At 35.2% G+C, this 13,931-nt stretch overlaps 1 protein-coding gene across 1 annotated transcript; it reads right to left on the reverse strand.

Annotated features, from left to right (window-relative positions):
* Positions 1–170: 170 nt before the first annotated feature.
* On the reverse strand, positions 171–3,393 carry LOC148072264 (LRRN4 C-terminal-like protein). Its single transcript, XM_087799447.1, has 2 exons — positions 3,300–3,393; positions 171–1,999 (listed from the first exon to the last, which is right to left on the reverse strand). The coding sequence occupies exon 2, from the start codon at positions 1,995–1,997 to the stop codon at positions 1,242–1,244; it is 756 nt and encodes a 251-aa protein (XP_087655573.1). The 5' UTR covers positions 1,998–1,999; positions 3,300–3,393; the 3' UTR covers positions 171–1,241.
* Positions 3,394–13,931: the final 10,538 nt, after the last annotated feature.

Genomic DNA, 13,931 nt, shown 5'->3' on the forward strand with positions numbered 1-13,931 from the left:
TCGTTTTCAACACATTTCTGAGAACAAATTGAATAAGAAAACAGGTATTTAGATGATTTAAACCGATAAACAACAATTTAACTTTTCAACTAGTTGTACTACTAAAGTGTTGACTCCACACATATACGGCAGAATGGAATAATCCAGGAGAAAACAAGCAACACATTACATTCTCATGTTCTTTAAATATGTTTTTTATTAAAAAATGTTATTTACAAATATAGTACAAAAATATATTACCAGAAAACTACCCAGAAGTAATCTACTAGAGTTAATTTGCCAGCAAACAAACCTGTAGTTTTTACAGCAAAAAAACAAATGTAATTCTAATCACACTCACTCTTCGTCTATTTATACACATTTCTTTCAACATGTAAGTTCACTAGTAATATGACATCAGTCAAGACTTCATGGGTTTATGACCGCACTGTTAGTCAGCGTCCTAAAATGACTTTTCACTTCTGCAGGGTGTGGATTATTTCCTGAAACGTCTCACAAATCTCCAGCATCTCTGTTCGCTCGTAACTATTAGTTCTGGGAGTGAGACCAGAAGTCCACATTTCCATCTGGAATAGTCGGTTACTGCACAGTTAAGGACATCTGGAGCTGTTGGGTCAGCGTACCTGGTGCCAAGGTCAAAGGGAATGTTTTCTAGAAATTACATTATTTATGATCTCTACTTTTTTTTCAACTTAAAATTCAATTGTATCCATTTAGACTATTTCTCAATTCTACCCCTTAGCCATTTCGACTACCCCTTAAAAAAAGGTTTCAAGGGCTAGAAGTTTTCCTATCCATCATACCCCTCAGTTTCAAGTGTGCTTCAGACCTGCCTTGTTTTCGAAGGATAAACTAACCCTCCACCTTACCCCTACCCCTTCACTAAATAATTGGGCAACCCCTCCGCCTCACAGGCACTCACCAAACGGAGTTGTAGGGCTAGGATCAAGGGGTAGGGGTAATATTTGGAACAGCCCTTACATGTTTTTCTTGTAGAGTGTAGTGAAATGTTAAGACATGGGGGGGGGGGGGGGGGCTTGGTTTCTCCACCACTTGCTCATGACCTTGACAATGATTTTGGATGGATCGCTTCATACATCCTGGTCCTTTTAAGAGAAGTATTTCTCCTGTGGTTTGGGAACTATAGTTCTGGAACGTCTCGGAAAGGTGGCTCGGGAATAGACTTGTCAAGTACAGCCGACCGTGCCACGAAAGTACCTTTAAGATGAGTCTAAGGTGGATCACAAGTTTTCCCCCATGCTGTATGAAGGGTTTCCAAGTCCATCAGCCGAGTCTCTCTTGGCCTTTTTGTACATCCGGAACTTCCAGATAACCACAGAGACAACCACGAGCAGGAGTAGAAGTGCAATTCCTCCCCCGATCACTCCCGCCAATAGATTATTGTCCGGAGTATCTGGGATGTCGTAACGCTTGCACGAGAACTTTGACGCAACACTCTGCCCGGCATCGTTCACCGCCATCACGCAAACCTTGGTTCCTGATTCCAGAGTCCCCACCACACCTTTTCTTGAAGCTGCCGGGAACTGAAAACTCTCGTCTTTACCGTCCACCACGACGCTGTATCCTGTCACCACGGACGACGGAGCACACCAACGGACCTCCACGTTTTGACTGCCTTTGCTCACTGTTAGGAGGGAGTGAAGCCGGGCCGAGTGAGGCAGCTCTTTGGGTCCACTCATGCCAGGGCAGAGACACCCGGTGTCTTTAACAAGATCCTGGCAGGGCTTCTGGTCTTCCGAACAAGCGTCGTAGGGACAGGGCCGCATGTCCTGTCGGGTCTTGACCGTTCTCACGGTGACCGCTTTCACCACATCGTCCGAGTTTTCGTTGTAGTCGTTGTACTCGTACGGGTCTGCCATGTGCACGATGGACGGGAAAGACGTGGTCGCGGCATGAGCCGGGAGACGGGAGGTGAAGAAAGACGAGACGCTCAGAAATAGGAGAAGCATGTTGAGTTTTCTGGAGGGTGACATCATCTCTGTGGATAGAAGCACCAGAAATAAAGTATGAGTGACATAGTTATTACCAGGATCGTGACTCATTTCAATGGTAACCAGCTTTACATTTTAGGAAGCACATGTAGAAGTGAAAATAAAAAAACAGAATCAACCTAGAACCTAAAATAAAAAGAGTGAGTTTACATCAGAACAAATATTAAAAAAAAATCTCTAGTTTCTTTTTAGTAGATTTTAAATTGTAAACAAATCCCGGTCAAACTTTATTGATCCCTCAGGAGGTCTCCTTTGGGAAATTGTTTTTTTCCAATAGCCAATACATACAGCAATTCTTTATAAAAAATTTAAAAATAAATCAAAATAAAATAAGAACAAGAACATATAGAGAAAGAACAAGATGACACAATCTAAGTCTAAATAAATGAGTAAAGCGCATTAAAAACAACAACTTTAAATTGTATAAACAAAGCAAAAGCTATGCTATTTAGAAATATATATAATTTGCACCATAGTCCAATTTCTAACCATTAGGTCACTTGTTTGTCATTAACTCAATCAGTTCTGTTCTTGATCTTGTCATAAAAGTAGAAACTATTTATTCAAAAGGCCTTTTTTTAAACAATTAATCCTATTTGGAAAAAACTCAAAGCAGCATGTTTAGGTGTGTTATAATAAAAAAAAGAGAAAAATGAGTTAATACGAGTTAATGAACAACATAATCCAACATATTAATACAAATTAAATTAATATACATTTTTTTTTAAAATAAACCAGTGACTCATTACTGTTTTTTTTTATATTTAACACAATGTATTTTGTTTAAATAACTGATTTTAATGCTATAATCCCAAGTAATGATCACATAAAGGCTTGGTTATTACGAAAAATACGAAGTTTTCAAGAAGTTCTTGAGAAAAGTCACTTCTTAATCTAAATCCGTCCACTTTGCTGTTATCTGGAATTTCTCGCCCATCAGACCAATAACTGCTTATCTTATCTCATATTATCTTTGGACTGACAGATGAGGGGAAACTCAGACGAATGTTCTGTTTACGTCGGGGAAGCGACTCTGTGTAAACTCAAAACCTTTTTCAAGTTGCAGAAGTTTCTGAGCTGTAAACTGTTTAAAGATAAATAAAATCTCGAGCGTGCGGGTCGATCCACTATCAGGGGCCACATCAACACCTCCATTGTGTGGTTGGCAGGCGGCCACGGTGTAAGTGTGGGAACTCCAGTGCACATAACTTGGTAACTAACTTAAAAATTACTTCTTAAAAAAGAACCCAAGTGTTCAAGTTGGTAGTAGTTAAACAGCCACTGTACCTGAGTGATGGTGCCAAGTCGTTCTGCTGGTTCTCGTCCTGCTTCTTCTCCGGCTTCTCTCTTGTGAGCGTCTGCAGTCCTGGTTCCAGACTCTCCTCCCAACACCCCCACTTTCCTCCCCCAAGAGCCCCTCCCTCTCCCACCCCCCTACTTTCTTTTCCATGCCCCTATACTCCTGTCTTTCCTCACCCATCTGCCTCCCTCACTTTCTCAACAGGGCTCCCAGCTATCCCAGTTCTTTTCATGGAATTCCTCCAGATGGGAGGGTGGAGTGCTGCCATGTGTGCTGCCCAGCATACTGAGCTGCTTTACAGCTCTGGGAAGTTACAGGTTTGTGCTTGTTGTTGTTGTGTCACTTCAATCTGTAGGTATTTTACACGGGAAAATAATAAAACAAAAGTGACGTTTATACACTCATGCTGGAGGTGTTGTTGTGCAAGACAAAGCAAATAAGAGCAGTGTGTGTTCATGTGTGCGGGGGTAAAGAATGCAGGACTGTGTATTTACGATAGACCCCCCCCGAACCCCTCCTTCCTTAACGCCTAAACCCCTCGTAGTTTTTGACATAACGATGGTGGCGCGTCAGACCCTTATATGGGTCACGGCTGGCACGGTAGGCGGTTCAGTACCGTCGGTGTGTCTGGTTCGTTTCATGAGGTCTTTTAAAAAAAATGTGTCAAAAATGTATTTGAAAATAACTGTTGTTGAAGTGTCGTGAACAACCAGGTCCAGTGTTATCGTTAGTATACGACTTTTTAATCACTTTAACCAAGAACATGGTCACATTTCTCTTGTCTGGAAATATTTTAAAATGACACCTGGGTCACAATAAATGAATACATTAATATTATAATAGTGTTTTTAAAATAAATTTAACATTACAGGAATTTTTAGGTCAGTTTTACCAAGGACATGAAAAAGTTCCAGAATAATAAATAAATATAATAAATCATTATTATTATTTTTATTTATTTTTTTACTAATAATTGAATAAATGTACTATTTATAAATATTTTCTTAAAAAAGAAACTGATAGAAAAATAACTTTTTCCTCTAAATATAATTTCAATATTTTCTCCATTTATTTTGTTGAGCAAGAAGTTTTCACAAAAGTAACAAAAAAAAATCTGAAACAAAAAACATAAGAAAGTTTTATTTACATTTATAAAATTGCTAGCTGTGTCTATGTTCTAATGAAAAATTTGAGGTGTTTCTAAAATTGTGGTAAAGATGTATTAAATTATTCAGACTTATAAGAAAATGACACTTGGGTCAAAATAAATGAATAATTTAAATAGTATAATAGTTTTTTATTTACAAGTAGATTTTAAGTTAATAGTATTGCAAGAGATAAATAGATAAGTTGTGATAAAAAATAGACATTATATAAGTTAATGCATAGGTAAGTGGTACTACTAGTAAAATATATGCATAAATCTATTGTGGAAAAAAACATTTACATTTTGTAATTGATATTAAATTTAGGATTTTTTCTGGTAAATCCAAATTCAATCGAATGTTGTCTAAATAGCTAATATAAGTTAAAACAAGTAAACTTAAGAAATAAGAGACAAAACAAACTTTCTTTTAATAATCGTATGCACAGGAATGACATCCATCACTAGAGCATGAACATCTTGACATCAGGGCCGTAAACAAACGTCTGAGTGGCGACGGATATTTTTCTTCAGTCTGCGACCCTTTAGTAGGAAACTGCAGCATCTGCTGAAACTTACGACAAACAACTATTTAAGAAAAAAAGCCTGGTCGTGAAAAAAATGTGTATTTTATCGCTTGAGACACTTTTTCACGTGATGTTGCGAGAAAAGACAACGACGAAGCGAAATGGAATCCAAAACATTTGTATTTGTGGTCACTTTACAAAACCACAACCATCAACTCAGGAATTAGACAATATAAGCAGCTGGAGAACGATTGGTACAAACACACAAACAACACATGTGAGTGTTTTCATGAACACAAGAGTGAGTAAGAATTAACTATTAAACATGTTCACTGTTGCAGAACCTGGGCGTGAGAAGGTTGTGAGAACTTATCAAGGCCCTCAAAAAGAAGGAGTGTGGAGGAGGATTGCTGAATGAAGAATAGTACAGTTGTGATGAAATGTGTGTCATATTGTTACTTTGTTTTATTTATATGCACTAAATCTATTGCAGTACAGTTAAGAAAATATGTTTGATCACAAAGTTTATGCTGTTGGACAAGCATAAAGTTAATAAAGAACAGATATTTATCACCATTAAAGTGATATAGACATGATTAGAACCAACAATAGTTAAAAAAAATAAATAATTATATTTATTTCTAAAGAATCTTGGACTGAAACAGGAAGTTAATGACTCATAACAAAAGTTTCCTAGTTAAACAAGATAAACTGAAAGATGTGACTTTAAATAGAAAGTTAAAATGATTCATTAAAAACTTTTTTCATTTCATTAGCTTGAAGAGGCCCAAAAATATTTAGAAAACTATTTTTGAAGAAGAACATTAACATCAAACCAGAAAATATCTCGATCATCGATCAAACTTTAATACAAATATATCTTTATCCACTTGTTTTAAATGCTAAGAACGTCCCAGTAGGTAGAGAAACATCTTTAAAAAAAAAATACATTAATTTTACTTATTTTTCTTCTACTGCAGGCTGTTGATGCTCTTGCCGACAACATCTCCTACCTATCGCGGCTGGAGGTGGAACTTGCTGGTACAGGTTGCAGTGACTTATCAGATTAGTCATGCACTTCATTCCCGAACATAATGCTTTAGTACATTTTTGTCTCCTTTAAAACCGCTCGTGTCGAACCCGAGTCGAAGTTCATGTTGACGTGGTGCAAAGAGACAATTAAATCCTTCAACTGAGAAAAATCTCTAAACTTAGGAAAATGATGTCACAACACGATCTGGAGCTTATAATCCATGTGTTTGTGTCTTCTGGTTTAGACTATTGTAGCAGTTTATTTTGGCTACAACAGAGAGAATTCTGAGCCCCTCTAGTAGAAGAACTCACATTTCCCCGATCCTTCAAACTCGTCACTGGCTGCCAGTTTCTTTCAGGATCAACTTTAAAATTCTGGTTCTAACTTTCAGATCTATTCATGGTCAGACCTTCCATCAGTGATCTGATCCAGACTTACACCCCAGCTCGGGCTCTGAGGTCTGTGGATCAGAATCTACTGATGGTTCCTGAACACGCTTCAGGACCAGAGGAGAGAAATCCTTCCAGACTGTTGCTCCTAAGCTTTGGAACCATCTCTGTGTTTGATGATCTACTGACTCCTTCAAGAAACATCCTAAGACTTTTTTATGGGACTCCTGTGTTTGTCTTATGTGTCTTGATCTTTTAGAGTATTTATGTGTATCGTTTTTGGTTGTTAAAGCCCTTTGTGACCCTAGTCTAGAAAGATCTTTACAAATAACTATTACTTACTTAAACAGAGACTTCCAATGAGAGCCGAACTGACGTCGATGGGAATTTGACCCGTTAAAGACAGTTTGGTAAACATAAGATTTGTTCGGCCCGTAGGAAGATTTTGAGCTTCTTGTCTGATTGAATTTGACACACATGCCCTTCGCTGTTTTACCATCTTGTTTTATGCTTGTGTGTCTATTCCTTTCTTGCTGTTATGTTGGGAAACTTTCGTGAGTTGGACTTAAACTGACCTTCCTTTAACATCTCATTTCTTGCTGAATCACACATGACAAACCCAGTTATCCAATAGACACCACACCCCATGGATTGTCATTTAAAACAACTGAACAAACTCCTCACAAAAGAAAAATCATGATTAATTTTGTTCCGATAAAAACATATTTCTCCATTAATTGAATGAATCAATTATTCAGTGTAGAGAGATATGATGAGGAAATGCCAAGAGCTAAAATATGATAGAAAAACTTTAAAAAAAACAAGCAATTAAGAGTAGTAAAGATAGAAATATCAACATAAAATAAACCTTAAATATGGCAAAACATATTCATAAATCTTTTGTGTAAAAGAAACTGATAGAAAAAAACCTTTTCCTCTAATTATAATGTCAATATTTTTATTTTAAGGGGCAAGAAGTTTTCACAAAAGTTACAAAAAAGTAAAAACAGAAAACATATGAAAGTTTTCTTTAGAGATACTACAATAAAAAACACAAATTAAAATGGTCTATGTTCTACTTTGACCTCTTAAGGGTCACTTTTTTTTTTTAATTGTATGTTTTTCTACAATGTATATATGTTTATTTTCACTATTTATTGTGCATTTCAAATCTTCACATACTTTCTTTTGTGGACCATATGTTTTCCTCAGTGATTTGAGGTAGAAACTATCCAAGAAATGTATATTTTGGCTGTGAATACACTGTTAGAAGACAATTTATTTGACATTTCACCATCTTTATATTCTTCTATTAGGTTGTTGCCAAAAAGTACAATTATTTTAATAATGATATTTAGAAAAAATACAACATTTTTGACAAACAATTCAAAAATATATGTAGTATAGATATAGATCTAGATGACAGGGCTTGAAGTATTGTGGATAGTTAAGGATTTATTAAGATTAATTGGGTTTATTTTTACAGTTTTAAAAGATTGAAAAAGATGACAAAAATAGAACAGTTACTCATCAGAATGAAAGTATTTTCCAAGAGAGTCAGAGATCTGTGGGCTGTTTTTAAATGAATGAAAACCAGATTCCAACCCCTCGACTTGTTGTTTTAACAAAAAAAAAGAAAAAAGAATATGATTTAAATTTAGAGGAAGAAATAAGAAGTAAGAGTTCTTTCTTTCTTTCTCTGGGCTTAAGATGAAACAGTGAATAAACATCCTGGTCTTCAAACAAGGAAACTGGATACGTGAGGAATGTCAGATGTTTACGGGGACTTTCTTTCTCACTTAACCTTCCTCGTGCCGAGAGACACAAACACATGAAGTTCAGTCATCGTTGTGAGTCTTCGCTGTCAGGAATCAACAAGACGGATGTTCACCTAAAGAGTTTAGGTCGAGCAGTTTTTTTGGTTAGTCACCTCTTGAAGGCCTTAGACAACCATCTCCATCCTCGCCTCTGATTCACTTTGTTTTGGCTCCGGATCATTATCCCGTTCACCCATCTAACCATGAGTCAGCAAGTTTTAGCCCGGACGTCTTTCTCATGGAGCTCCATCTCTTAGGAGACACATTTTTATGCGGGTCTTTTTCGTTTCCAGCCGGAGCGCTGATTTCTGAGGGTTGAGGGGCCCCCGGGGAACAAAAGAAGCCGGGAGTGAGTCATGGTACTTTCAGATAAAGAGGCAGCCAGTCTGCACACAGTCACTCCCGCGCATGTGGAGCGTGTTTGTGCACGTTTGATCGACTCCACCGCGGGCGTGTCAAAGTCAACCACAAAATGGCTGATCAAAATCCTTTAAACAATGTATACTTTACTCTACTACTACACTTTAACTGTCTTTGAAAGAAATTATGAGAGTAATTTTGCGGTAATCACCCCGCGTCAGACTGGCCTCCTGTCCAGGGTGTCCCCCGCCTCTCGTCCGGAACCATCAGTAGATTCTGGTCCACGGCCCGAGCTGGGGTTGTAAGGCTGGATCAGATCAGTGATGGAAGGTCTGACCATGAATAGATCTGAAAGTAAGAACTAGGATTTAAAAGTTGATCCTGAAAGAAACTGACAGCCAGTGAAGAGTTTTAAGGATCGGGGGAAATGTGAGTTCTTCTACTAGAGCAGGTCAGAATTCTCGCTGCAGAGTTTTGTATTAACTGCAGTCGAGACAGATCCTTCTTGTTTAGACACCAAAATAAATGATTACAATTAGCTCTAACTCAGTTATCTTTATAGGTCAAAATGTTAACATCTACCGTATTTTCCAGACTATAAGTCGCAGTTTTTTTCATAGTTTGTCCGGGGGTGCGACTTATACTCTGGAGCGACTTATGTGTGAAATTATTAACACATTATTCCCGGTATATCATTTCACATGATATTTTCACACTAAACCGCAAGAGGGCGCTCTAGGCCTGTGTTGATAATTTCGACGTAGAAGTAGAAGCATCCGGAGTTAACAGAGTTGTTTAAAAGTGACACCGAGGATGAAGATTTCATTGGATTTTAGTTATTTGGAGTTACACGGATGGTTTGGTAAACTTCTTAGCATGTTATTTATGCTATAGTTATCTGAATAACTCTTAATATGTTATGTTAACATACCAGGTTCTCAGTTGTGTCATGTAACGTAACATACCGTACAATTATTCAGCCTGTTGTTGCCTCTATTCTATTTTTATTTTAAATTGCCTTTCAAGATGACATGTCTGTTCTTGGTGTTGGATTTTATCAAATACATTTCCCCCAAAAATGCGACTTATACTCCAGTGCGACTTATATATGTTTTTTCCTTCTTTATCATGCATTTCATGGCTGGTGCGACTTGTACTCCGGAGCGACTTATAGTCCGGAAAATACGGTACTTTGATTTCATCCAACGATACGGCAGTCCGTATAAGATCACTCATCAGGCCCACTACCACATTATATTTATGCCAGATAAATAATGCAAATGACCCCTAAATTCCTTCTTTAGGTTATTCAATCTGTTTTCAGGAGGACGACTACATCGGGGGAATGTGGGAATTTCACATCCCACGTCTGTTCACGGGTTCCCACCCCGACTTATACCTCTCTGTGGACTGAAAGTATTCCAATTAAAACAAGCTACTTGCTACGTCCCCGTGACTCCACTTCATTGGTCTGGAATCCAGAAGTCTGTGACATTGTTTTTCAAGGAATGGAGGTCAAGGTCAAAGTGGGACTTTGCTATAGTGCCGTTGCTAATTGGAAGCAGGCATGTGTGTAATGATGCCCTGTTCTTACTCCTGATGGCGAAAACACAACATTCCTGCAGCGCAAAAGTGGCCGACTCACAAATACACGCTGTGATCAGGGGTTGTGTTGTATAAGAGGGGGTTCTGTAAATGTTTCCATCTGGGCACAGACTCGGAGAATAGTCGGCTCCGTAGGTATCGACAGATAAGAGACAGGGTTATGGTTTTTTCACTTTTTGGGAGGGTTTATTGACTTTGAAAAAAGATTATCTGTGTGATTAAAACTTGTATAACTTAAAAAAAATAGGGTGGAGAAAAATGACTAACAGAAACGAGTGTCAATTAATTTAATATTGTTTTTTCCAACAAGAAGTGTTGGAAAAAGTGACCAAATAACATAGCTTTATATGCATTTTGGAATTTAAAACATCACTCAAATTCAAATGATTTTAAATATATACTTTTAAAATCGAATTAATTAAAAATAATAAAAAATACTTTTATTGGTTACCCGTGACATACACAATCTAGCTATAACATACTTTTAAAAATCGAATTAATTACAAATAATAACAAATACTTTTATTGGTTAACCGTGACATACACAATCTAGCTCCAACATACTTTTAAAAATCGAATTAATTAAAAATAATAAAAAATACTTTTATTGGTTAACCGTGACATACACAATCTAGCTCCAACATACTTTTAAAAATCGAATTAATTAAAAATAATAACAAATACTTTTATTGGTTACCCATGACATACACAATCTAGCTCCAACATACTTTTAAAAATCGAATTAATTAAAAATAATAACAAATACTTTTATTGGTTACCCGTGACATACACAATCTAGCTATAACATACTTTTAAAAATCGAATTAATTACAAATAATAACAAATACTTTTATTGGTTAACCGTGACATACGCAATCTAGCTCCAACATACTTTAAAAAATCGAATTAATTAAAAATAATAAAAAATACTTTTATTGGTTAACTGTGACATACACAATCTAGCTCCAACATACTTTTAAAAATCGAATTAATTAAAAATAATAACAAATACTTTTATTGGTTACCCATGACATACACAATCTAGCTACAACATACTTTTAAAAATCGAATTAATTACAAATAATAACAAATACTTTTATTGGTTACCCGTGACATACGCAATCTAGCTACAACATACTTTTAAAAATCGAATTAATTACAAATAATAACAAATACTTTTATTGGTTAACCGTGACATACACAATCTAGCTAAAACAAACTTTCATGTCATGGAAAATAACTTTATCTCTAACCATATATCGCCTGACGGCTCCTCGACAGTAAACTCTGTAACTGTAAATGTTGTTAGTAATTTAATGTGAAAACTTAAATAGACTAAAAAGGACAATATAAAATAAGCTTTCGTCTGAATTTTGATTGCATATAATTTAATTTATATATATTATATTATAATTTAATTTATTTATAATTTAATTAATTCTATTTAGAGATAGTAAAGAAAAACAAACATATTTGATGTATTTTACATTTCAAAATAAAATGCATCAAATGCAAAAAAGATGCAATTTTGTTTAAAAAAGTATTATACAAAAGAACCAATAACCAAAAAATAGGGAACCAATACAATGAATAAAAGGATGAAAAGAGGAGAAAAAGATGAACTAATAATAACTTTGGAAACATTTCTTAACCGTATTCTTATTATTATTTATTTTTATTTTGACATTTGACATTCTTGCCTCAGGACATTTAATTTTCTAATACATATCCAATAATAATTACAGTTTTTCATTTTTTAAAAACAATTTAAACGTTTTTTTATTCTCCATTAACTTGCAATTTTAATTAATTACAAGTTTCATTTATAAAATCTTGGAGTAAACTTTTACTGTCTCTTAGTTCTCTTACATGAACCAGAAAATGACATTTCAGATAAAATTGTAGGGGAAAAAAAGTGATACCTTTGGTATGTTTATTTAATTAGAGATAAAAAGTTATGAATCTGAGTCAAAAGTTAGTGGCAGGATATCATCTTTCCTCGGCCCCCGAGAGTGTCGTTCATCTGCCAGAATGACTGTAAATACAGGTCATAGTCCAGATTTAAACTGTGCACCACTGCATGTGCAGCTGGATCTCGATGGGATGTCATTCAACTTTACACCCACAATAAAAAAAAAACATGACTAGAGAGCAGCTGGATACATCATGAGTCCACAAAAGCAGATAAAAAAAGCACAACATCTGTGATAAATAAGCTGAGAAATGCTACTCAATAATTGACCCACTTTTCTCCACGAACAAATGAGACTTGACAAGGAAAGTTTTGCTACTTGAGAATGGGAAAACAAAAAGGAATGAGTCAATGAATGACGTGAATATTTGTTTTCTGACGCAACAAGCACGTGTTGAAAACAACTCGAGTAAACAATGTGGATAAATTAAACATTTAGAATTTTCTTCAGATGAGTCTCAGCCTGAAGTGGGAAAAAAACACTTGTTTTGATGGGATCTGGGAGACAATAATAATTCAAGATGAGAGAGCTGACTTTGACAATAGAAACCGAATGGAATTCCTGTCCTCGAGTTGTATAGTACATGGTATTAGAGCGCCCTCTAGCCGTGGTTTTAAAACTGAAAACTTTTCCATTTTTAATTTCTCCAATTTTTAAAGCGCATCTAGGAGGATCAATTAAGATCTTTGTCATAATAAATATTTAGTTTTAATATGGTTATTTAAATATCTGAAACTCCCTGTATTCATTTTCTCATTGTGTTCTTTGTTTTTCTTTTTATGTCCCCCCCTCGAATTTAAATGATCTTTGTGTTAAAATTTCCTGAAGTATAATATCTACAGTATTCGTTATCGATACATATTGAAAATGAATGTATTTTAAAGCATTTTTGATAAAAGTAGGCTAATAATAAAATGTAGTTCAATGTGTTAAAGTAAATCATGACAAATTGGAATATTGCATTGACATAAAAAAACTCCCAGAATATAAGATACTAGTTAAAGTTTGTCAGCATCTGTAAAATAAAATTGAGATATTAAAGTGTCAAACTGTAGTGACACTTTTAGTGATGATTGGTTCGCATTTGATCGCATTCATTAAACTTGTAATCTTTTCAAAACTTGTAAATGTGTTGTTGTTTTTTTCCTTTCATATTTTTATTGGGATCTCTTAAGCTCGTAAACGAATGTATTTTTCTTAATGTAACACTGCTTATAAATATAATGACTATAAACATTGATACTAATAAAAAAAACGCAATATACCGTACAAAATGCATAATAAAAAATAAAAAACAATCCATAACATATACATTAAGAAAATCGTGTTATTGCATTGAAGTAGCTTTTTCAAAAATAGCCTCATATTGAGTTAATAATATGACATGAATGATTCGATAAATCATAAATTCCTTTCGTATACAGTCATCAGTTCCCACTGCCATAATAATTTTAACAGGGTCACATGATTTTCGAGTGAATGACTCCATTGAAAGCATTTTTTCACATACTGTACAATGTGGAATAGAATGTATAAATATTAAATTGAGTTTAAAAACTCCTCATCGGACATTCTGGCCTCTATGGAAGACAACTTTGATCTAATAAGTATTTTAATCTATGGTTTATTGTAACAAGTATTTACAGTTTTAATAGTTTGGATCTTTTTGGCACAACAACACACAGAGAACTCAATTTTTCAAGAGGTTATAAAATGGACTGGAAATAACATGTCAATGAAAGCGGTCCCTTTGCTTTCATAAACATATAGT

Source organism: Callionymus lyra, chromosome 9 (assembly GCF_982586985.1).
Source record: "Callionymus lyra chromosome 9, fCalLyr1.hap1.1, whole genome shotgun sequence".
In the NCBI taxonomy this organism is placed as follows: Eukaryota; Metazoa; Chordata; class Actinopteri; order Syngnathiformes; family Callionymidae; genus Callionymus; species Callionymus lyra.